The sequence below is a fragment of the Camponotus vicinus genome, unplaced genomic scaffold, assembly GCF_025532165.1.
Source record: "Camponotus vicinus isolate PSW18456_S1 unplaced genomic scaffold, iyCamVici1.0 SCAF_3, whole genome shotgun sequence".
Classification (NCBI taxonomy): domain Eukaryota; kingdom Metazoa; phylum Arthropoda; class Insecta; order Hymenoptera; family Formicidae; genus Camponotus; species Camponotus vicinus.
Window position 1 is genome coordinate 11,665,898 of NW_028141967.1, and position 25,653 is coordinate 11,691,550.

Here is a 25,653-nt window from a genome sequence, read left to right on the forward strand (position 1 = left end):
TGACCCGTCCTTTTAGTGGCGAGAAAATGATGCGCTATCATTTCCACACCACCTTGCGGTAGATAGCATGGTGCGCTTTTTTTATAGTGGTTTCCTCCATAGGCCTATTCCACTCTCAATTTAAATATTTGTGAATATTGTTCAAAATGCCGTTACTGTACGCTGAATGTATCGTAAATGTAAAATATTGATGATGACAGTACCTTTACAAAAATTGATCCGTGGTTGAAAATCCCTCGATAAAATGTGTTACACACGTTGGTAATGATACGGACGTAATCCATTACACGTAAAGCGTGATGTACCGCGTATCGCGAAAAACCAAATTCATGTGCCACACGACGCACGCTAGTTCCAGGATTTTCATAAAATGCTTCAAGAATCCTTTCTTCATCTCGTACATGAAGACGCACTGCTGGACCGGTTATCCCGATATTATGCACGATACCCAGTTTTACATAATTATTACACAACTCATAAAACTGTACGTTCACTTGGCTTTCGTGCACGCCCGGAAAATCATTCCACGTAAATTACGGCCGCGCGATAAATATTTTCTCCCGCTAGCCCGTATGCCACAATCATATCCGTATATTCCTGCAGAGTACACTTCATTTTCACTGTTAATTTACTACGCGAACACATGATTTTTACTAAAACTGTCTCAGCTCTCGCAAGCTGTTGCCAGAGTGCATACGCCAGCAGCATGCAACTACAGCTGAGCGGACATGCGAGTGTAAGCGTACGTGTGAGCTCGGCGCCTGCGCATTATGATTATGGGTCATTTTTCGGCGCGGTATTGCGATATATCGCACGCCACCATCATGTCTCGGAGAGCGATCCGCCTATCGCTTCGCCGCGCGCCTAGTATAAGATTACAGTGGGACGACTCTCGTCGCCGCGCGCTTCTACTCACGCAGATTGGCCGATATTCTTTATTTAATTTTTCGTTAATTATTGCGAATATCACAAAACAGTACAAGTCCTTCCTTCTTAATTTGAGCCAATCTACCTCCTTACTTCGTATGGACCAAAATTTTCCTGACACCCTGTATATACATATATACAGGGTGTATCGTAACATGTGGGACCCACTTCAGGGATAGATAGGGGGCATACCAACAATGAAAAAAGTTCATATTAACATGTGTCTTATTTGACCTTGTTACAAAGTTACAGGACGTTTAATATTTAAATAACCGGCAAATCAGGGTATTTTTTAAACGAAAGATTTCCACGGAAATGGATAGGTCATGGAGGACCTATTGTCTGGTCTGCTCGTTCCCCAGATTTAAGTCCATTAGATTTTTATCTATGGAGCCACTTGAAGGCAATTGTGTATTCTGCACCTATTGCCAGTGTTGAAGTTCTACATCCACATATACAAGAAGCTTGCCAACAGATCCGACATACACCTGAAATATTTGAAAGAGTGCGACAGTCTTTGATACGGCGACTGCATGCTTGCATTCAGAGCGGGGATAGCCATTTCGAGCACCTTATATGAATGTAACCGGTTGCCGGTTATTTAAATATTAAACGTCCTGTAACTTTGTAACAAGGTCAAATAGGACACATGTTAATATAAACTTTTTTCATTGTTGATGTACCCCCTAGCCATCCCTGAAGTGGGTCCCACATGTTACGATACACCCTGTATATACAGTGGCGAACGTAAAGTGTTACAAATTTATATCTCGGAAACGAAGCAATTTAGAGAAAAATGTTTCAGACAAAAGTTGTATGGATTCAAGTGGGACATAAGACGGTGCCATTAGTTTGACCTTGAATAGTCACCTGAAGGTCACGTGAAGGTCATCTCCAACTTTTTAAATGGAACATCCTATATGCATTTACATATTCTTGTAGCCCATCTCGAGAGCTTTCCAAAACACTATAATTAAGTTAGTTTTCATTAAGTACTTTCCGAGTTATGAGGCTTCATTTGAGGAAATCATTTCTTAATTTTACATAAACCGTAAAATATCTTGTAAAATATTCATTTTTCGATTATCTTACCTTAATACTTTTATGTACAAAATAATAAGAGGAATCAATTGGTGTAAAGAAAACACATAATTGTTTCGAAAAAAAAATGTAATTGGTAATTGCAAATTACATTTTTTTTTTTCGAAACAATTATGTGTTTTCTTTATACCAATTGATCCCTCTCATTATTTTGTGCATAAAAGTATTAAGGTAAGATAATCGAAAAATGAATATTTTACAAGATATTTTACGGTTTATGTAAAATTAAGAAATGATTTCAAGCTGCATAACTCGAAAAGTACTTAATGAAAACTAACTTAATTATAATGTTTTGGAAAGCTCTCGAGATAAGCTACAAGAATATGCAAAAGCATATAGAGTATCCCATTTAAAAAGGTGGAGGTGATCTTCACGTGACCTTCAGGTGACTCTTCAATGTCAAACTAATGGCACCATCTAATGTCCCCCTCGAAACCATACACCTTTTGTCTGAAACATTTTTTGAAAAAACTTCTCCTTTTCGAGATATTCGCGTGTATTGATTAAAATGATCTACCTTGTATATATATGTATATGTATATATATATAAAAGGTTTGTCAAAAGTGTGGAAACCCCTAAATATCTCACAAACGGTGCATTTTAGAAAAAAATGTTTCAGGCAAAAGTTGTTTGATTTCAAAGGGGCCATAAGACGGTACCATTGGTTTGACCTTGAAGAGTCATTTGAAGGTCACGTGAAGGTCACTTCAATTTTTTTAAATGGAACACCCTATATATTTTTGCACACTTTTGTAGCTTATCTCGAGAGCTTTCCAAAACACTATAATTAAGTACCTTTTCGTTAAGTACTTTTTGAGTTATGAGGTTTGAAATAATTTCTTAATTTTACATAAACCGTAAAATATCTTGTAAAATATTCATTTTTCGATTTTCTTACCTTAATACTTTTATGTAGAAAATAATGAGAGGAATCAATTGGTGTAAAGAAAACACATAGTTGTTTTTAAGAAAAAATATGGAATTGTTAATTGCAAATTACATATTTTTTCTTCAAAACAACTATGTGTTTTCTTTATACCAATTGATTCCTCTCATTATTTTGTACGTAAAAGTATTAAGGTAAGATAATCGAAAAATAAATATTTTACAAGATATTTTACGGTTTATGTAAAATTAAGAAATTATTTCAAGCCTCATAACTCAAAAAGTACTTAACGAAAAGGTACTTAATTATAGTGTTTTGGAAAGCTCTCGAGATAAGCTACAAGAGTTTGCAAAAATATATAGGGTGTTCCATTTAAAAAAATTGAAGTGACCTACACGTGACCTTAAAATGACTCTTCAAGGTCAAACCAATGGTACCGTCTTATGGCCCCTTTGAAACCAAACAACTTTTGTCTGAAACATTTTTTTCTAAAATGCACCGTTTGTGAGATATTTAGGGGTTTCCACACTTTTGACAAACCCTGTATATATATATATATATATATATATATATATACAGGGTGATTCAAATAACCCTATTGTCCGTGAAATGACACATTCTTGAGTCAATTCTAAGACGATTTTTTCTTTGGCAAAATTTCGTCCGACGCTTAGTTTTTGAATTATTAAAGGAAGTAATTAACTTATAAAGGGTCGGATACAAGAGGCAGGCAAGGGTAGCGCGATTCACCGTCAGACGCGGGTGCTTACGCGGGGCGCCTGCTGCGATCATCTGATCGCTACATACACACATATGCGAATACATACATTTTCATTCTCTCTCTCTCTCTCTGCTTCTCTCTCTCATTTGCTTACTCACTTGGTTATTATTACTTTTACTTAAATTATTATTTACTTTTCATTATACATTTTCACTTTAATTATTATTATTTTCTTATATTGTACTGTTTTTTTTTTTTTTTTTTTTTACGAGAGAGGGGAAAATGCATTTTATGCATACTCATAGGCCGGTCCGGTGAATTATGTGGAACTCGAGTACCAAGTCGAATTACCAACTCGATACTCCCTACTCACTAAAAACCCCTCTCTTTCGCGAATTTTCTCTAACACTGTTTATTTGACATCCCAAAATCTGTTTTCACACAACACCAAAGAATAGTTATTATTACCTTGTTCGATGCATTGCTGTAATTTCTTGAGAAATGAATTTTCCGACAAATCGTACTTTCACTCAAATTGAACGTAGATATCACGTTCTAAGGGACAGAGATTCACTCTAAATAATTAATCGAAAGTTCTTTTTTCTTTTATAAGCTGTATTCTTTTATAAACTTCAACATAATCACATTCATTCACTCACTCAATAAGATGAGAAATTTACCAATGACTCTACCAATCACTGTCGAATAATCACTGTTGGCAATTAAAAACCACTCGATTAAAGAAACACACGCGCACATACGTTATTACACGACGCGACGACGCGACAACGCGACGATATTTACCCGGCGACAACAAATAGTTTTTGGTCATGGTAAGCTACGGTAGGTTAAGGTACTAACAGCGCTGCCGAACGTGAACATGTGTTTGATTGAAGAACCTACCGTAACTTACCATAACCAAAAACTATTTGTTGTCGCCGGGTAAATATCGTCGCGTTGTCGCGTCGTCGCGTCGTGTAATAACGTATGTGCGCGTGTGTTTCTTTAATCGAGTGATTTTTAATTGCCAACAGTGATTATTCGATAGTGATTGATAGTGATTAGTGATAGTCATTGGTAAATTTCTCATCTTATCGAGTGAGTGAATGAATGTGATTATGTTGAAGTTTATAAAAAAATACAGTTTATAAAAGAAAAAAGAACTTTCGATTAATTATTTAGAGTGGATCTCTGTCCTTTAGAACGTGATATCTACGTTCAATTTGAGTGAAAGTACGATTTGTCGGAAAATTTATTTCTCAAGAAATTACAGCAATGCATCGAACAAGGTAATAATAACTATTCTTTGGTGTTGTGTGAAATCAGATTTTGGGATGTCAAATGAACAGTGTTAGGCTAATAGTACATTTGTCGTACGACAAATTTTTTAAGCATATTGATTGGCTGCGGGATAGAAAGTTTCTAAAGATTCCAAAAATTATTATCCCGCAGCCAATCAATGTGCTTAAAAAATGTGTCGTACGACAAATGTAATATCGGCCTTAGAGAAAATTCGCGAAAGAAAGGGGTTTTTAGTGGGTAGGGAGTATCGAGTTAGTAATTCGACTTGGTACTCGAGTCCCACATAACTCACCGGACCGGCCTGTGAGTATGCATAAAATGCATTTTCCCCTCTCTCGTAAAAAAAAAACAGTACAATATAAAAAAATAATAATAGTTAAAGTGAAAATGTATAATAAAAAGTAAATAATAATTTAAGTAAAAGTAATAATAACCAAGTGAGTAAGCAAATGAGAGAGAGAAGCAGAGAGAGAGAGAGAGAGAGAATGAAAATCTATGTATTCGCATATGTGTGTATGTAGCGATCAGATGATCGCAGCAGGCGCCCCGCGTAAGCACCCGCGTCTGACGGTGAATCGCGCCACCCTTGCCTGCCTCTTGTATCCGACCCGTTATAAGTTAATTACTTCCTTTAATAATTCGAAAACTAAGCGTCGGACGAAATTTTGCCAAAGGAAAAATCGTCTTAGAATTGACTCAAGAATTTGTCATTCCACGGACAATAGGGTTATTTTGAATCACCCTGTATATATATGTAGGGTATCCGACGTAATGTGTCCCACGAAAAAACACAAGTAGATCTCGTTAAATTGAACTAAAATGTCCTATACCATTTTGCAAACAACCACGTCAAATTTCGAGATATTGAAAAAGATCGGCGAATCCGTATGAGTATAAGCGCGTGGCCCGAGACCCAGCCCACTGTAACCTGACTCTAGGCGTGCGGTGAAGCGATGAATAGAACGTGCTGCTATCGTGTTTCGGAGAGCGCCCCATTCACCACTTCACTGCTTAACCGCTAGAATCAGGTTACAGTGAGCCAAGTCTCCTCGCGCTTATAATTACACGGATTGGGTGATCTTTTTTAATTAATATTTACTTGTATTTTTTCGGCAGAACACGTTACGTTAGACACTATGTATATGTATATACAGGGCGTCCGTCTTATCATCCCAAAAAAAACCATAAGTAGATCTCGTTAAATCGAACTAAAATGTCATATACCATTTCGAAATGCACCACGTAAAATTTGAGATATTAATTAAAAAAGATCGGCCAATGCGCGTAGCTAGAAGCGCGCGGCGGCGAAGACAGTCTCACTGTAACATAATGGCGGCGCGTGGCGTAGCGGTGATTGGGGAAGAGAGGAGCGATGAGTGTGCAGGCGCACGGCGAAGCGATGAATGGAAAGGGAGCGGTGGACGGATTTTCTGAAACATGATGGCGGTGCGCAATTCTAGCCACGCGTATTAGCCGAATTTTTTAAATTAATATCTCGAACTTTATTGGTGTATTTCAAAATGGTATATGACTTTTTAGTTCGGTTTAACGAGATCTATTTACGGTTTTTTTTAGGCGGATGATAATAATTCGTTGATTACGCCAGAAAATATCAAGCAACGAATTATTGCAGCATGTGTGAAAATCAATCCGGAAATATATATTGAGAAGTGTACGTGTTTCAGGAATTAAACGATTGCAGCACTGCATCGATGTAAACGGACGTCACTTCGAGCACCTCTTATGAGATAACAATCATTATTTTACTCCATTATTTATCCGAATATCACCCGAATGACCTTGAATTATAAGTCATTGAAATCGTCTCAAAGTACGTTATCGATCTAAGGATAAAAAAGTATAGCATGCCATTAAAAGAAAATAGAGATGATCTTGAAATCTCCGATGCATCTCCACTTTTTGAAAAAATACCTTTACCACATTATAGCCCCTTTGATATAGTACAACTTTGGTAATTACAATTTTTTTCATATCTCTAAAAGTAGCGGAGATATTCGAAGTGGAAAGAGTTATTACCTCACCCTGTATAGGCTGTTTGAGCTATATTCACTTGGAAATATAAAAACCTTTTTTTGGGAGACTGATTGTTTCAGCTTTTTAATATACGATTGAGCACTTATAGAAAAGATGAATGTTGATATTAGAAGCGATTTCAATGACTTTGACATACACGGTCTGGCTATAAAGTTTTAGGACTAATTTTATAAAACGTGCTTAAATAGCGCTATTTATATTTCGTCACTTGAAATCTCTTGCATTAATCTTTAACTACGCCTCTGCTAAGTTTTATCAATATTAATTTATCAATATTAATTCATATTCGAACCTGTTTTTTCTTATGGAAGCGTTTATCAAGCAACGTATGTGATCAAATTTTGTGTAAAAATCGGTAAAATTATCATAAAAATAAATGAAATAATAAAAAAGCGTAGAATGGATTGGAAAAAATTCACTAACAAGGAAATGCACGGAAGTGTTTCCTTACAATTTTGATGAGCTTTTAATATGTTGTTTTCTAGATAAAAAAATTCGTAAAAAAATAACCTTTTATTTGATGATAAAGAAATTTCAAAATTGTAAAAAAATGTTTAGTGGTGGGGGTATTTTGAAAAATAAAAAGAATAAAAAATTTTTTGTCATTGTTGTAAAGTACTCTTGAAACTATTTAACTTTTAATTTGAAAATTTTTTTCTATCTTTTATAGTTTCGGAGATATTCATTTCGAAAGAAAAGAACCGTTTTCTTTTTCAAAGAGGTATTTTACCCCTTAGACACGCGTATGGGCACGTATAAAAAAATACGTGTCCCTTATTTTTATCTAGAAAACAATATATAAAAAGCTCATCAAAATCGGAGGGGAACACTTCCGTGTAAGAGGAGGACGTTCCGTCTCTTTATAAGAACGGAGAATGGGCGTATAGACACGTCTGACCTTCTCCTACATACATCCCTATCTTTTCTGGAGGCTTGCCACGGCCCTTTAGGATCCATCTGCCACTGTTATTGGCACAGTGAGGATATTATTATTTACTAGAGGGATCTTGAAGGATATAGTCTACTACCACTCTACGGCATTGTGCTCGTCGGTGCCGTTTCTTACGGAAGGCCAGTCGGAAGCCAGCATGCAGTGCACGCGAATACCTCTACCGGCACTTATTTGGTCAGCAAGCGACCTTTCAAGGATTCTTCATGGCAATCAGCATTGCATCCATCGAGCAAGATACCAACATCGCTCTGGAGTCACATATCATTGTGTTAAAAAGCAGCATTAAGTGTGAGGTCTGAATAGCTTAGTGGTCTAGAGCAGTTGCCCGGAAAGCGAAAGACTCGGATTCGATTCCCGATCCAGCCACTTGCACCTCACACATTTTTCTAGTCCGCGAATATTGTTTTCTAGCAATTATTCGTTGGGCTGAAAAATGTGTGAATGCTCTCTTCACAGGATGTGCGTCGATGCCATTGCCACGGATGGATTTTGTCGCTCGTTGACCAAATGGGCGTTCCTCCCACATACATCCCTATCTATTCTGGTTCTAAAAGTCAAGAATGGAAACAATGCTCATTGCTTTCTTTAAAGGCATGAGTAGCAAAGAACATAGCTAAAAACGTGACTGTGCTTTATCATCCCCCTACTCTCCCAATTTGGCCCTGACTGGCTATTTTCTTTTCCCCCAAACTTAAACTAAAGTAAAAAAGAAGCCGATTTGATGATCTGAAGCAGATTTGAAGCAACGTTACAAGACAATTAAATAGCGTCCCAGTTGCGGATTTTCAGAACACTTTATACAAGCTGGAAGAGCGCATCAAGTTCTGTGTGGAATTAGAAGGAATATATATTGAAAAATAAATGATAATATTGAAGATATAATGACTACTTAACTTTTGGTAGAGATAGTCCTAAAACTTTATAGCCAGACCGTGTATATTGTGGAGGACATCATTCTAACTAATTTACAAGAAGTTTTAGCTATCGCTTGTTATTTATTACAAAGTGGAATTAAAAATACCCATACAAAACACAGAAGTTTGCAACAATATTGCAGCACAATATTGTACATTGCAATGTAACGTTGCAAAGATATTACAAAAACATTATTTTACAATATTACTTTAGCAATGTTGCAGTAACATTTTCAAATATTAAAATAAAATAGCGAAATATATATAACAGTATGCGATACGTGTTTTTTCGTTTACGCGATATTAACTTAACTAATTCGAATTCATTTTTTTATCATAAAATAGATATAAAGTATGTAAAAGTCGAGGATACTAAGATCCGAAGTATATATCTTTTCTTTTGTTAGTTTATTTTCTAATAAACTAACTTAATTTAAAATAATTTGTTTAATAATCTGGATTCTTCGTTGAGATTCAGAATATTAAATAGATTATTTTAAATTAGATGGATAAATGAGAAATAGTCAATTTATTGTGTGTATTAAAATATTCCTGTGTAAATATTTGTCGAGTGCAAAGTCACATTCAACACAGAAAGGTTGAAGACATATTGTAGAATAATTTCATTGAAACATTGCAATATTACAAATCGTCGCGAAACTTTGCTGCAACATTATTGTAAAATTGCGGCAACGTTAAGATGTCCGCTTTTTGTAATATTGCAACGAAACATCATAGTAACATTGCAATGTAATATATTTGAAAGAATGTCATCTCTAGTATTATTATACCGATAATATTTTTATTTCTGATTCGCAACCGATTTGTAATATTGTTTTAGTGAAATTATTCTACAATATTATATCGAATATTTTTATTCTGATAAATGAACATCATGGAAACTTATAAAAATATATAAAAATTGATCAATTAGATATTTTTATGTTTTTCAAATTAGATCTTTATAAGACGTTTATTTAAAGTTTTATTAACTGTTTATAAAACATTTAAAAAATGTCTATTAGTGTTTTTATTAAATATTTCTTATTAAAGTATTTATCTCGATAATCTATATACAACTATTTTATATACTCGGCAATAGCAATATTTTAATATACGCAATGGATTATTTCTCATTTATCTGTCTAATTTCAAATAATCTGTTTAATATTCTGAATCCCAACAAGGGACACATTTTATTAAACAAATTATTTTAAATTAAATCAGTTTATCAGAAATTAAATTGATAAAAATAGGAATCTATTTTGGATCTTACTCTTAATACCAGTCCTTTATATTCTTCATCATGAAAAATTGAATACGAGTTAGTTAAGTTTAAATATTGCCGCGTGGCGACAAGCAAAGATACATACTATATACAGAGTGTTCCGCAAGTCGAGGTAAATCGCTCGGAAGATGAATGAGGGACCAAAAGCAAGAAAGAAAGTTGATACAAACATAGGTCCGAAAATGCGTTGTTTTCGAGTTATCGCCATTTTTATGTTAAAATTTGAAATTGCTTTGCTTTCGAATTTTTTTGTCAAAATTGAAATATGAGATGGTTTTTATGAATTTCAAAACATAACTAAAATCAAATAAAAGTTACGGGGGGAAGGAACCCCTCGAACATCTCATATAATTTTTACATTCTCACACACACACACACACACACACACACACACACGGCAGGGAGGGTTTTGGAGTCACTAAACTACTTGGCAGAGATCAGGACCTCATAGTTCGTCACTAACGTGGTACTTACTACAGGAATGACGAACTATGGGGTCCTGATCTCTGCTAAGGAATACTGTACCTTCACGTGATGCATCCTGGATAGTGCTAAAGCAGCTCGCAACTTTTATTTGACTTTAGTTATGTTTTGAAATTCATAAAAACCATCTCATGTTTCAATTTTGACAAAAAAATTCGGAAGCAAAGCAATTTCAAATTTTAACATAAAAATGGCGATAACTCGAAAACAACGCATTTTCGAACCTATGTTTGTATCAACTCTTTTTTCTTGTTTTTGGTCCCCCATTCATCTCCCGAGCGATTAACCTCGACTTACGGAACACCCTATATATTTTCAGTATTTTAAAATGTTGCTGCAACATTGCTAAAGTAAAATAGTATTGCAATATTGCTGCAAGCTTCTGTGCTGTATGAAGTAGTTGTACATAGATTATTGAGATAAATATTTTAATAAAAAATGTTTAATAAAAAACATTAATAGACGTTTTTTAAACGTTTTATATTAAACGGTTAATACGAGTAGACCTTTTATAAAAACCTAATTTAAAAAGAAATCTAATAAACGTTGATAAAGGTTTAATATAAAGGACATAAAAGCATCTAATCGATCAAATTTTACATGTTTTTATAAGCTTCCGAGATATTAACTCTTTCAATACCAATGCCGACTATAGGTACATTAATTTCTCGGCGCCTGCAATACAAAAAACGGCTTTTACTTTTTATTGTAAAATAGAAAGAAGTTTTTCATTTGTTAGAGAAAAAAATAATTATAGAAGGATAAGGAATAATAAAGTCTATCAGTTGAAATATTAGAAACATTTGAAGGAAAAATTAATACCCAATTAAGACAATTTGGTACTAAAGTATCGGGTAATTTTTTAAGTGTTTAAGGTTAGTTATTTGCTAATAAAATAAAAAGAAATTATTTTAGACCTTACTTCAGAATGTTTACAAGGAATCTAAAAAGGAATAAATTCGGAAACTCAATTAATTCTGAAAATGAATCGAATGATAAAAATGAAGTTATTCCATCATTTCGTAAAAAAAGACTGCTAAATATTCTTAGTTCCGAGACAGAAGAAATGGATGAAACTGAAGTTCAGAATGGCACGTCCTGTGATATCATATGGACTTCAAACAATTTTATCCCAAAAATTCATGAATTCACATCGCTAAATCCAGAAATTAGAGCAAACGTCAATATGTCATCAAGAATCATAAATTATTTTCAATTACTTTTTCTGAAGAATTCGTTCATTTTATTGTAAGGAAAACGAATAGCTATTGTGAGAAGAACAACAATAATATAAATACCCACACGGAACACAAACCTCTAATGGATGTCCACTAGACGTCTATCATGGAGATTCGAAATCTCCATTAGATGTCCATGAAACGTCCCGTAAACATCTACTAGACATCCACAGTTCCGCATTTCATACCTCCATTAGACGTATTCATAGATGTCATATGTACGTTATATGGAGTAATTATAGATATTGAATGAAGCGTTCATGGATGTCATATGTACGTTATATGGAGTAATTATAGATATTTTGTGGAGCTCTTATGGATGTCAGAAAACGTTATATGGAGTAATTATAGATATTTTGTCGAGCTTTCATAGGTGTCATATGTACGTTATATGGAGTAACAAATAGATAATGAACGGATCATTTTCGTTTATTGGCCGGACATTTACTTGTCCGACTTATAAAATCGATTTAATATCTGAAGTTCCTCTATTGAAACTGTATCAAAAATTAGATCGAAGTAATACTTTTAATTTTATCTGTCGCCTTTTGCAAGCTTTATATAATTCTCATGACTAAAACTCAAGTACGAGAAAAAGAGCGCACCATAGCGGTAAACGAACGAACTAGCGCGATTACTGATTTTACAGTGAAATTTTACTTCCACTGACTATAATTATTAGTGAGATATAAGATAAAGTAACAAAAAATAATATTTACCAATACTAGGAAAAATAATTAAAAAAATTATTTATGTTAAGAGAAATGTGTACACATCTATCATACATCCATAACCGACGTCTAATGGACATCCATGATGAATTTACAAACGACATCTACCGTGATGATCTACCGTATGGATTTCTATTAGAGATCCATTGAACATCCACCGTGGAGATAGAGGTCATATGGAGGTATGGAGGTTATATGGACTTTCAATGGATGTCATGTTCCGTGTGAGTCTATATGATAAATCAATATAACTTCTAATTAATTTCTATTAGTCATCCATAAAAGTTCCACAAAATATCTATAATTATTCCATATAATGTATACATATAACATCCATGAAATCTTCACTAAATATATCTATAATTATTCCGTATAACATATATATGACATCCATATAAAGAGTAATCATAGATATTTCATGGAGTTTTCATGGATGTATATGCATATGTATGTTATATGGAGTAATTATAAATATTTTGTAGAGTTTTTATGGATGTCATATGCACGTTATATGGAATAATTATAGATATTTTAAGGAATATATAATAACAAATTTATAAATATACTTTTAAAACATTAGCTAAGAATTTTAAATAAAAATTAAATTTTTTGCTTTTTAGAGAAATAATATGTAGAAATCTATCATACATCAATAACAGATGTATAGTAGACATCTATGATGGATTTATAGATGACATCTACCATGGAGGTAATATGGAGTTCTATTAGAGACATAGTTGTATATAGAAACCTGTCATATATCCATAACAGATGTCCAATAGACATCCATGATAGATTTGTAGATGACATCTACCATGGAGGTAATATGGATTTCTATGAGAGATATATGTATGTAAAAATCTATCATATATCCATAACAGATATCAAGTAGACATCCATGATGGATTTGTAGATGACATCTATTATGGAGGTAATATGGATTTCTATTAGAGATATATGTATGTAAAAATCTATCATATATCCATAACAGATATCCAGTAGACATCCATGATGGATTTGTAGAAGATATCTACCATGAGAGATAATATGGACTTCCATTAGAAATCTATTCAATATCCACCATGGACGTAGGTGTCGTATGGAGTTCCGGAGATTGTATGGACGTTCAATGGATGTCAAGTTTAGTGTGGGTAGTTCTGTCCAAAAAGAAATGACATTAAATGAATTATCCCAGTAAGCAAAATGTTAGCAGGTTGGCAGCAGATTGGCAACAAATTCGATCAGAATCCCACACCAGAACCGTAGCCATCTGTGTCCGCATTAAGCTTTTGTTTTGGGGACAGAGTCTGTAAAACATAACCTGTCAACAAACTGTCGGCAGAAACCGAGCAGGATCTGCGCGTGCAACCTGATGGCAAATTGACAGCAGAAACTGCACAAGATTTGCGCTTACTTTTATTAATATTATATAAATGCAACAAAATTGATTTATTACAAGTGCTAAATAAGAATATTATCGGCAGTTAATTACAATTTTCTTCTAAAATGACATATATGTCATATGTTATATCGTAATATATGTTAATGTAATATATGTTATATCGTAGTTATATCTCATATAGCGAAGGACTAATTCAATTTAATTAAATTAATAATAAAGTAAATGATAAAAGTAAATGTAACTTGTAAAACTCGAGATGTAATTTATTTAGAATTAAATTCTTGCTTTATGCCTCAAATAGGCAGTACATGAATAATTTTCCATTTATCATATTGATTCCAATCAGTTTAATATTCTGAATCTCATCTGCTTGTATCAGATATCAGAAATTAAAATGATAATTACTATATTTTTAGTCTTTTATTCATATTCGCGACTTTATATATATTTCTGACAGAAATTAGATTACGAGAAAGTACAGCTCACGTAGCGGTAAGTGAAGGAACTATGGAATCATGCAAACTCTGTTCCGTTTCTGCCGTCAATCTGCTATCAGAGATTGTGTGCGCAGATCCTGCTCGATTTTTGTTATCAATTTGCTATTAAATTGCGCCTCACAGATCCTGTTAAATTTCTGCTATCAATTTGCCGTCAGTTATATCTGCAGGCTTTACTCGATTTCTGCCGATAATTTGACATCAAATTTCATTGCGCAGATCCTGCTCGGTTTCTGCCCACAATCTGTTGTCAAATTGCGTCGCACAGATCGTGTTCAATTTCTGCCATCAATCTGCCGTCAGTTATATCAGCAGGCTCTACCCGATTTCTGCCGACAATTTGATATCAAATTTCATTGCGCAGATTCTGCTTGGTTTTTTTTATCAATCTGCTGTTAAAATTGCGCCGCACAGATCCTGCTCGGTTTCTGCCATCAATGTGCCGTCAGTTACATCAGCAGGCTCTACCCGATTTCTGCCAACAATTTAATATCAAATTTCATTGCGCAGATCCTGCTCGGTTTTTGTTACCAATCTGCTGTCAAAATTGCGCCGCACAGATCCTGCTCGGTTTCTGCCATTAATGTGCCGTCAATTATATCAACAAGTTCTGCTCGGTTTCTATTGACGATTTGTTGTCCAGTTATGTGAACAGATTTTGTTGTATGCCTGCTGACATGCTGGCAACATGATCGAATATATCAATTCCTCTATGCAAACTGTAGTCTTTCTGCCTTTAAAATTTTTAATGGGTGTTTGACGAAAATCTGTTCTAACAGATTTGGCTATCTGGGATATTTATATATAACCTCCAATATAACCTCAACTTCAAAAAGTAAAAAGCAAGTCTACTCTACTATAGTTAAATTTTGCTAAACCTGAAGGCAGGATTGAAGCCAGCGCATTTGATTTATTATGCAACCAAACTCAAAAAGGAAGGTAACGATTTAGTGTAATATAAGTTTTGCGTATCAATTTATTACAATATGATAAAAATAAGACACCGGTCATTAAAACGAAGAAGTGTATATAAAGAAGCAACTAAAAAAGCATATTTATCTATTGCTGTAGATTATTTTGAAGAAAATTCCGTTGATACTGATTCAATTAATATAGAAAATAACTCGGTTTTGGATTCTGTAGCATCAACTTCTAATAATTATAATGATACATGTAGTGTAAAATATTCCTCTATTATTGAGAATGAGTGTTCACATACATTTGACAGTGAAATATTTAATGATATAATTTCAAACGTGTCTATAAATTTTGAAGAAAATGATTTAAATGAAAATAGAGAGAGTAATATAAACAACAACAATATATGTACTTATGATGAATCACAAAATATTGTTTCAAAAATGAAAGAATGGGCAACGAAACATAAAATTACACATTCAGCTATAAACGATTTATTAATAACTTTAAAGCCAGACTATCCTGAGCTTCCTTCTAATGTTAGAACTTTATTGCAAACTCCAAGAAAAATTACAGTAAAAAATGTAGAACCTGGCATATATTATCATTTTGGATTGCAGCAGTGCATTGAAAACCTATTGTCAAAAACCCATAATTCTTTAATTTCAAATTGTATAGAAATTTTAATCAATATTGATGGTTTACCGATTGCTAAAAGTACTAGTAGTCAGTTTTATCCTATATTATGCTGTATATTTACTACTTCTAATGTTGAAATTGTCGGTATTTATCATGGATATGAAAAAAACAACCAAACCAAACAATGCAAATGTATTTTTAAAAGACTTAATCGATGACATAAATAATCTAACATCTAATGGTATATTACAGTACAAAATTATATTCAATAAAAATAAAAGCATTTATTTGTGACGCACCTGCAAAATCATTTATTACATTTACTAAAGGTCATTCAGGATATTACTCGTGTACAAAAGTTATGAAAAAAGAACATATATTAATAATCATATTTGTTTTCCTAATATTAATAACTTAACTTTGCGTTGTGACAGTGAATTTAGATCTAAGCGTTAAGAAAATCATCATATTGGTACTACAATATTATAATCCATTGTAAATATTGACATGATACATGATTTTCCATTAGATTATATGCATTTAATTTGTTTAGGAGTCGTTAAAAAATTGCTTATGTTTTGGACTTATGGAAAACCATCAACAAAGTTATCATACAATCAAACATCTAATATTTCTAAGTCATTACTTAATTTAGCATGTAATATAACGACAGAATTTAATCGTAAACCTCGTGATCTCAATGAAGTCAAACGGTGGAAAACAACAGAATTCCGACAATTTCTTTTATACACAGGTCCTGTATGTCTTAAATCTATTATAAGTCATGATAGATATATTAATTTTTTATCGTTACACATAGCCACATCCATTTTATGCAATCCAATAAATTATAAAAAGTATATAAATTATGCAAAATCTTTAATGCAATATTTTGTAAAGACATTTATAATTTCATATGGCAAAGATCAAATCTCTCATAATGTAACATAACTTGTCACACATTTGTAATGATGTTGAAAAATTCGGAGCATTAGATCAATTTAGTGCATTTGCATTTGAAAATTATTTACAGTCATTAAAAAAATTAATTAAAAAGCCTGAAAAACCATTACAACAAATAGTTTGACGAAAATATGAAATAGATAACAGTAGTTCATTAAATAAAAATAAATTGCATTTACCAATTCCAAAAATACAACATAACATGGGGCCAATAATCAATAATATATCTTTTCTTGTACAATATGAAGAAAAAATTTTAAGCAAATTTGTATTAAAAATAACCGAGCCGGACAATTGCTGTTTCACAGTTAATAATAAAATAATAAATATAAAAAATATAATATCTATCACTAATGATGACATATTATTAATTGCTCAAGAATTTTTAGTGCCTGAAGATTTTTATACAAAACCTTATAAATCTTCATCTTTAGATATATATGCTGCTAAGAATAATTTAGGCCCACTTACATTATGGCGACTTGATCAAGTACGTAATAAATGTGTAAAATTATGGTTCAAAGATATGTATATGTAATATTTCCTTTATTACATTCAAATTTAGAGCTGACTACTAATACTCTTTAGCAATAATACATTTTTAGTATATAATATGCATATATTTTTAGTATATAATATGCATATATATGTACAAATACATGATGAATTATTTCTCAAAGATCCTTAGAGCTTTTTTTATAAAAAAAGAAATTTGCTTTTTAAGTTGTTTTTTGATACACTTCTTTTGAATATTAATAAATTGTTAATTAGTTAATTTTACTTTTTCTCTTATACAAATATATGTTTTGTATATTTGTAAATAATAAATAATGTACTTATAACTGATGAGAAGAAATGAAGAAAACGTGGACAGTTGTGCGGTTTGAAGATGAAAATGTAGTGGAAGCAGTGCCAACAACTTGGATAAGTAATAACACATGTTATTGGCCACCATATACAATAGAGAAAGTCTTAAAAGCTATAAAAGATCATGCTGAGTGTGATCGTTCATGGGCGAGTTATGAAGTGTACGTTTTAAAAAACAGTACTTCTGGTAAGAAATAAAATGTATTATACCCCATTGTATTTCACACACATGCGCACACAAGCGTGCGCGCGCGCACACACACATCTACACAAAATATTTAACAACATTTCATAAACTAAACATTTATACAGGGTTTACCAAAAGTGTGGAAACCCCTTAATATTTCGAAAAATACGCATTTTTAAAAAAAATGTTTCATACAAAAGTTATAGGGTTTTATGTGGCGCATTACACAGCAACATTATTATGACCTCGAATAGCGTTGTCAAGGTTATGTGAAGGTCAGCTTCAATTTTTTAAATGGAACCCTATATTTTTTATTACATTATCAGCAGCTTATCTTGAGAGCTTTCCAAAACACTATAATTAAGTTAATTTTCATTAAGTACTTTTCGAGTTATGAGGCTTGAAATCATTTCTTAATTTTACATAAACCATAAAATATCTAGTAAAATATTCATTTTTCGATTATCTTACCTTAATACTTTTATGTACAAAATAATAAGAGGAATCAATTGGTGTAAAGAAAAAACATAGTTGTTTTTAAGAAAAAAATATGTAATTGTTAATTGCAAATTACATATTTTTTCTTCGAAACAACAATTAAGAAATAATTTCAAGCCTCATAACTCGGAAAGTACTTAATGAAACTAACTTAATTATAGTGTTTTGGAAAGCTCTCGAGATAAGCTACAAGAATATGCAAAAGCATATAGGGTGTCCCATTTAAAAAGTTGGAGGTGACCTTCACATAACCTTGACAACGCTATTCGAGGTCATAATAATGTTGCTGTGTAATGCGCCACATAAAACCCTATAACTTTTGTATGAAACATTTTTTTTTAAAATGCGTATTTTTCGAAATATTAAGGGGTTTCCACACTTTTGGTAAACCCTGTATATATATATATTACAATTTATCATTTTAGAAAGTTATCAAGCTTGTAGGCTAAAAGCCAAAAAGGCAGAAGATACATCGGATTTAACTTCTGATAATAACAAAAGAAAAAGAAAACGTAATTATGATAGCGATTCTAGCGTGGAATTAGACAATGAATCAACGGAGTTACCATCTCCACCAAGTATAATTAAACATTTTTTTAATTGCTTTCTTTTATTGCTATATACGTGTATGTATCGATATTTTTTTCATAAAAGAAACACCCAAAAATTTGTGAATGGTGCTTTTGCATCATTAAATTATTTCATACAATAAATATGAAAAAAGTATATTGCTTTTTTTTTAAGAATTAAAATATAGCAATATATATTTTTTTCTAGATTTACAAGAGCATTCTGACACAGAAATCTTAGAACCAGCAGGCAAGTTCTTATTTATTATTTCAATGTTTGATTTATAATGTTAAAAATTATTATATTAATACCCAGTAAGCAAAATGTTAACAAATTGCGTGCAAATTGGCAGCAAATTTAATCAAAATTCCACACCAAATCCATAGCCATCTGTGTCCGCATTAAGCTCGTGTTTTGCTAGCAAATCTTGCTGACATAACCTGACAGCAAATTGGTGACAAAACCCGAGTAAAGCTGGCTGACATGTTGACATCAAATTGTCGACAAAAACCGAGCAAGATCTGCGCGCGCGCAATCTGACAGCATATTGACAGTAGAAACCGAGCATGATCTGCTTTTGACCAAAGTGCAATAAAATTTAATATTACAGAATAAGTTTTATTGGTAAATTATACTTTTCTTTTCATAAATAACTATGAAATGTAATGTTATATCGTAGTTATATCTCACGTAGCAAATTCTCTTTCAACTTAATTAAATTAATAATAAAGTAAATTGTGAAAATAATTAAATTTAATTTATAAAATTGAGACATAATTTATATGATAATTAAACTCTTGCTTTATACTTCAAATAAGATAATTTTCCATTTATCTTGTTGATTCTAATCAGATTAATATTTTCATATTAGGCTTGTATGAGATATCAAAAATTAAACCAATAGAAATATATTTTTGATCTTTTATTAATAGCCACTAGCAGGCTTTATATCTACTTCTAACAGAAATTTGATTGCGAGAAAGCGTGCATCGCGTAGCGGAAAGCGAAGGAACAATTGAATCAAGGCATCTAAATACCGATTATGCAGGTTCTGCTTGGTTTCTGCCACCAATCTGCCGTCAAATTATGCGCGCAGATCTTGCTCGGTTCTTGCTGCCAATTTGACGTCAAGTCATGCAGCAAGCTTTGCTTGCTTTTTGCTGACAATTTGTCATCAGACTTTCCTGCACAGATTTTGCTCGGGTTTTGCCGCCAACTTGACGTCAAATTTTGTGCGCGCAGATCTTGCTTGGTTTTTGCCGCCAATTTGACGTCAAGTAATGCAGCAAGCTTCGCTTGCTTTTTGCCGCCAATTTGTTGTCGGATTTTGTCAGCAAGCTTTGCTCGGTTTTTGCCGCCAATCTGCCAGCTTAATCAGGTAATAACAACTCTTGTAGTAAAATTGTAGCCTTTTTGCTGACAACAATTTTTAGCAAGCACTTGGCGAAATCTGTTCGAGCAGACTTGGCTAACTGGGTACTCGTTAATCTTTCAGATAAAAATCCCACAACTGAGAAAGAAGAGAGTTATACACAAAATAGTACATTCCACAAACATTTCATTTAATAATTGTTTGCAGTTGTTTACATCTATATATTATTACATCATGCATAATCGAAGACCTACGTTTATATCATTTTAATCTTACCCATATTTCAGATATGAGATGCAATAACTATTTAAATAACAATGTAGAAAATAACACATGTGCAATATTTAATTTAAAAGATAAATGTTCTAACAAACAAAACTGTACAACATCAGGCAAGTTTTTGTTATTGTATTATTTCAATATATAATTTCTATAATAATTTAAATATTAATTTATTAATTTTTTAGATCAAAAGTCTTCAAAAGACAAATCTAGAAAAGAAAATACATATTTTGGAAAGAGATATGACTCTTTAAATAATGACGTACCTGGACCATCTAATACAAATATTTGCGCTTCTAATAATATGCAACAAAGATATTTGCAAAAAGGTATGTGTTTGTGATTATTTCTGCTAATTCTCTTAATTCTCATAAATAGCTTTATTGTTAAATTATTTTCAATTAAAGTTTGTTATGCATGTAGTTTCCCAGTCAGCAAAGTCTGTTCAAACAGATTTTGTCAATTTCTGCTACAAATTTTTGTCGACAGTAAGATTGCAGATTGTATAAAAAATTTGTTATATCAAATAATGATAACAGAATGTCAGCAGAAATGTTACAAAACCTGTTGATATAATTTGATAGCAGAAACTGAACAGGATTTGTTTAAAATTATCATAGCAGATTGGTGGCAGAAATCGAGCAAGATCTGCGCAACACAGTTTGATATCAGATTGGTTGCAGAAACCGAGCAGGATCTGCGCAATGAAATTTGATATCAAATTCTCGGCAGATATCGAGTAGAGTCTGCTGATATAACTGACGGCAGATTGATGGCAGAAATTGAACAGGATCTGTGCGACGCAATTTGACAACAGATTGTCGGCAGAAACCAAGCAGGATCTGCGCAATGAAATTTTATGTCAAATTATCGGCAGAAATCGAGTAAAGCCTGCAGATATAACTGACGGCAAATTGATAGCAGAAATTTAACAGGATCTGTGAGGCGCAATTTGATAGCAAATTGATAACAAAAATCGAGCAGGATCTGCGCACACAATCTCTGATAGCAGATTGACGGCAGAAACGGAACAGAGTTTGCATGATTCGATAGTTCCTTCACTTATCGCTACGTGAGCTGTACTTTCTCGTAATCTAATTTCTGTCGGAAATATATATAAAGACGCGAATATGAATAAAAGACTAAAAATATAGTAATTATCATTTTAATTTTTATCACATTAATTTCTGATATCTGATACAAGCAGATGAGATTCAGAATATTAAACTGATTGGAATCAATATGATAAATGGAAAATTATTCATGTACTGCCTATTTGAGGCATAAAGCAAGAATTTAATTCTAAATAAATTACATCTCCAGTTTTACAAGTTACATTTACTTTTATCATTTACTTTATTATTAATTTAATTTAATTAAATTAGTCCTTCGCTATATGAGATATAACTACGATATAACATATATTACATTAACATATATTACGATATAACATATGACATATACAGGGCGATCCCGAAAAACGATCCGTCTATAAAATGACGTATTCCTGACACCATTCTAAGACAATTTTTCTTCATGTGTTCGATTGAAGAATGCGGTAAACATAATAAACATTTAACATATTAATATTATTACTCTCATGAATGTGTGTGATATCCATACATCGTATGATATCTATTTAAAAATTAATTAGATTAAATAAGTGTTTTTAAAATATTTATTACTTTTACTATTATCATATAAAATATTAATATTAAATATTTATTTAACTATTTTATCTATTTATTTATTTATTTATCTATTTCACCTATTTATTTTTAACTATTTATTATCAATGACCGATTTTCGATCATTGATAATAAATAGTTAAAAATAAATAGGTGAAATAGATAAATAAATAAATAAATAGATAAATAAATAGTTAAATAAATATTTAATATTAATATTTTATATGATAATAGTAAAAGTAATAAATATTTTAAAAACACTTATTTAATCTAATTAATTTTTAAATAGATATCATACGATGTATGGATATCACACACATTCATGATAATAATAATATTAATATGTTAAATGTTTATTATGTTTACCGCATTCTTCAATCGAACACATGATCGCGTTCGATAGCGCCAGTAGTACCTTAACCTACCGCAACCTACCATGACAAAAAACTGCTTGCAGTCGCCGAGTAATTATCGTCGCATTGTCGCGTCGTCGCGTCGTGTAGTAACGTGTCCGCGCGTGTTTCTTTCATCGAGTGATTTTTAATCGCCAACAGTTATTATTCGACAGTGATTAATAGTGATTAGTGATAGAGTCATTAGTAAATTTCTCGTCTCATCGAGTGAGTAAATAAATGTGATTACGTTAAAGTTTATAAAAGAATACAGTTCATGAAAGAAGAAAAACTTTCAGTTAATAATTTAGTGTGGATTTCTTGTCTTTTGCAACGTGATATCTACGTTAAATTTGAGAACGTACGATCTATCGGAAAATTCATTTCTCCTTGAAGCAATTACAGCAATACATCAAAAGTCATCGAACAAAGTAATGATAACTATTTTTTGACGTTATGTGAAAACAGATCTCGGGAAGTCAGAGGGACAGTGTGTCAAAGGAAATTCGTGAAAAGAGAGGGGTTTTTAGTGGGTAGGGAGTACCGAGTTGGTAATTCGACTTGGTACTCGAGTCCCACATAACTCACTGGATCGACCGGTGGGTATGCATAAAATGCATTTTCCCCTCTCTCGTAAAAAAAAAAAAAAAAATTACAGGTGAGTGAGCGAATGAGAGAGAGAGAGAGAGAGAGAGAGAGAGAGAGAGAGAGAGAAAGGGGGAGGGAGGGAGGGAGGGAGGGAGGGAGGGAGGGAGGGAGGAGAGAGAGAGAGAGAGAGAGAGAGAGAGAGAGAGAGAGAGAGAGAGAGAGAGAGAGAGAGAGAGAGAGAGAGAGAGAGAGACAGACAGACAGACAGACAGACAGACAGACAGACAGACAGACAGACAGACAGACAGACAGACAGACAGACAGACAGACAGACAGACAGAGACAGACAGAGAGAGAATGTATGTGTTCGCATGTGTGTCTGTATGTGTATAGCGACCAGCTGATCGCAGCAGGCGCCCCGCGTAAGCACCCGCGTCTGACGGTGAATCGCGCCACCCTTGCCTGCCTCTTGTATTCGACCCGTCATACGTTAACTACTTCCTAATAATTCAAAAACTACGCTTCAAATTAAATTTTGGTAAAGGAAAGATTGTCTTAGAATGGTGTCAGGAATACGTCATTTTATAGACGGATCGTTTTTCGGGATCGCCCTGTATGTCATTTTAGAAGAAAATTGTAATTAACTTGCCGATAATATTCTTATTTAGTTGATCACTTGTAATAATCAATTTTGTTGCATTTATATAATATTAATAAAAGTAAGCGCAAATCTTGTGCAGTTTCTGCTGTCAATTTGCCATCAGATTGCATGCGCAGATTCTGTTCGGTTTCTGCTGGCAATCTAACATCAAATTGCATCGCGCAGATCCTGCTCGGTTTCTGCTGACAGTTTGTTGACAGGTTATGTTTTACAGACTCTGTCACCAAAACAAAAGCTTAATGCGGACACAGATGGCTATGGTTCTGGTGTGGGATTCTGATCGAATTTGCTGCCAATCTGCTGCCAACCTGCTAACATTTTGCTTACTGGGTTGTTATAATTATGATTTATTTTTGTATATATGAATGTTTATACTATTTACTTTTAATCAAATATGTTCTTTATCGGGTGCAGTATATTATTAATTAAATATATGTGTATTATTTAATACATGAACAAATCATTTTATATGTGAACATGATAGACATAATACAAATTCTAATTACACAAAAAGAAACTAATAATAATGCACAAATTTGCACATGTTGCCCCATTCATAAAAATAGTGGTACGTATCAAGTATGTTTACAGTTTTAATTAAGTATTAGCTTTTAATACATTAGAGAGTTTTTGCAATACCGTCTTTCAAATATGGTGAACGCTAACGTCACGCTATTAGGTCGAAAGACGAAACTGCGCATGCGTATCGTTCACCGTAACGTTATCCAGATAACGTGTGACGTTATTTCTGAGCGAATAAAGTTCACGATTAGCGTCTACGTTATGGCCACCACAACGAAACCGGAACGATTACGCTTCACGAGTGGGGATGATCTCGTACTCTTAAGAGAGGTTATATCTCAAAATCCGACATCGCGAGGTACTAATAACTCGTTTATAATAACATCCTCTACTAAATTAAAATCGAAAACAGCAATGTCTAACAAATCCTCCATTTTTATACCTTCATTTGAATATCCTTTCGTTGTATATAGCGTCCGTTACGCAAAAACTCTTTTTGGTTAGAGCACGCAAAGGCAAAATACGGTATTATTAAGTCACGACTTTAACGTTCACCGTATCTGAAGACGGTATTGCAAAAACTCTCTATTTTAATAAATTGTTTTTATATTGTAACCGGCTTTAGTTTTTATCATAACTTTTCTTTTAATCCTTTTGTTTAGATGAAAAATTCCGAAGAGTATTTAAAGAATTATTTTTGATTAGAGAAATCACAAAAGAATGTTGTGAAGAACTAAAAGTTACAATTATGGAAAATGTAAATGTAACAGATGGGAATGAGCCTACATTTTTAAGTACATTCTGTTGGGTATATTGCGCCCTTTGACAGGTGCTAAGCACTACGCTACTGATTGACGAACTGCGCAACCAAGAGCGATTACTCGCACGACAGCGCGCAGAGGCGACATAGCACATAGCATGCACACGGCACGACTGTGCACACAACACCACAGTAAGAAGACGTCATAAGAGACGACCGAAAGACGGACCGTCGGAGAAGCATGGGTG

The 25,653-nt window shown here is 33.0% G+C and overlaps 2 protein-coding genes across 18 annotated transcripts in view; one reads left to right on the top strand and one right to left on the bottom strand.

Moving 5' to 3' along the window:
- The window catches only part of Ttll5 (Tubulin tyrosine ligase-like 5), a 354,482-nt gene that overhangs the window by 34,199 nt on the left and 294,630 nt on the right, over nucleotides 1-25,653 (bottom strand). The gene's annotated exons all lie outside the window — the stretch shown is intronic.
- Nucleotides 11,958-25,479, top strand: LOC145968655 (uncharacterized). Of its 5 annotated transcripts, XR_014437813.1 has the most exons (12): nucleotides 11,958-12,086; nucleotides 12,629-12,823; nucleotides 13,220-13,530; nucleotides 13,591-13,746; nucleotides 15,278-15,437; nucleotides 17,872-18,072; nucleotides 18,996-19,148; nucleotides 19,348-19,389; nucleotides 20,800-20,904; nucleotides 20,980-21,123; nucleotides 24,338-24,691; nucleotides 25,308-25,356. XR_014437813.1 is itself a non-coding variant. In XM_083094303.1 (11 exons), exons 6-11 carry the CDS (start codon nucleotides 17,874-17,876, stop codon nucleotides 24,361-24,363), a joined length of 669 nt encoding a protein of 222 aa, XP_082950429.1. In that variant the 5' UTR covers nucleotides 11,958-12,086; nucleotides 12,629-12,823; nucleotides 13,220-13,530; nucleotides 13,591-13,746; nucleotides 15,278-15,437; nucleotides 17,872-17,873; the 3' UTR covers nucleotides 24,364-25,439. The 5 variants fall into 5 exon arrangements, 4 of the variants coding, with proteins under 4 accessions (XP_082950429.1, XP_082950428.1, XP_082950427.1 ...); XM_083094303.1 differs by having other exon boundaries at nucleotides 24,338-25,439; XM_083094302.1 differs by lacking the exon at nucleotides 24,338-24,691 and having other exon boundaries at nucleotides 11,976-12,086; nucleotides 13,220-13,308; nucleotides 25,308-25,479.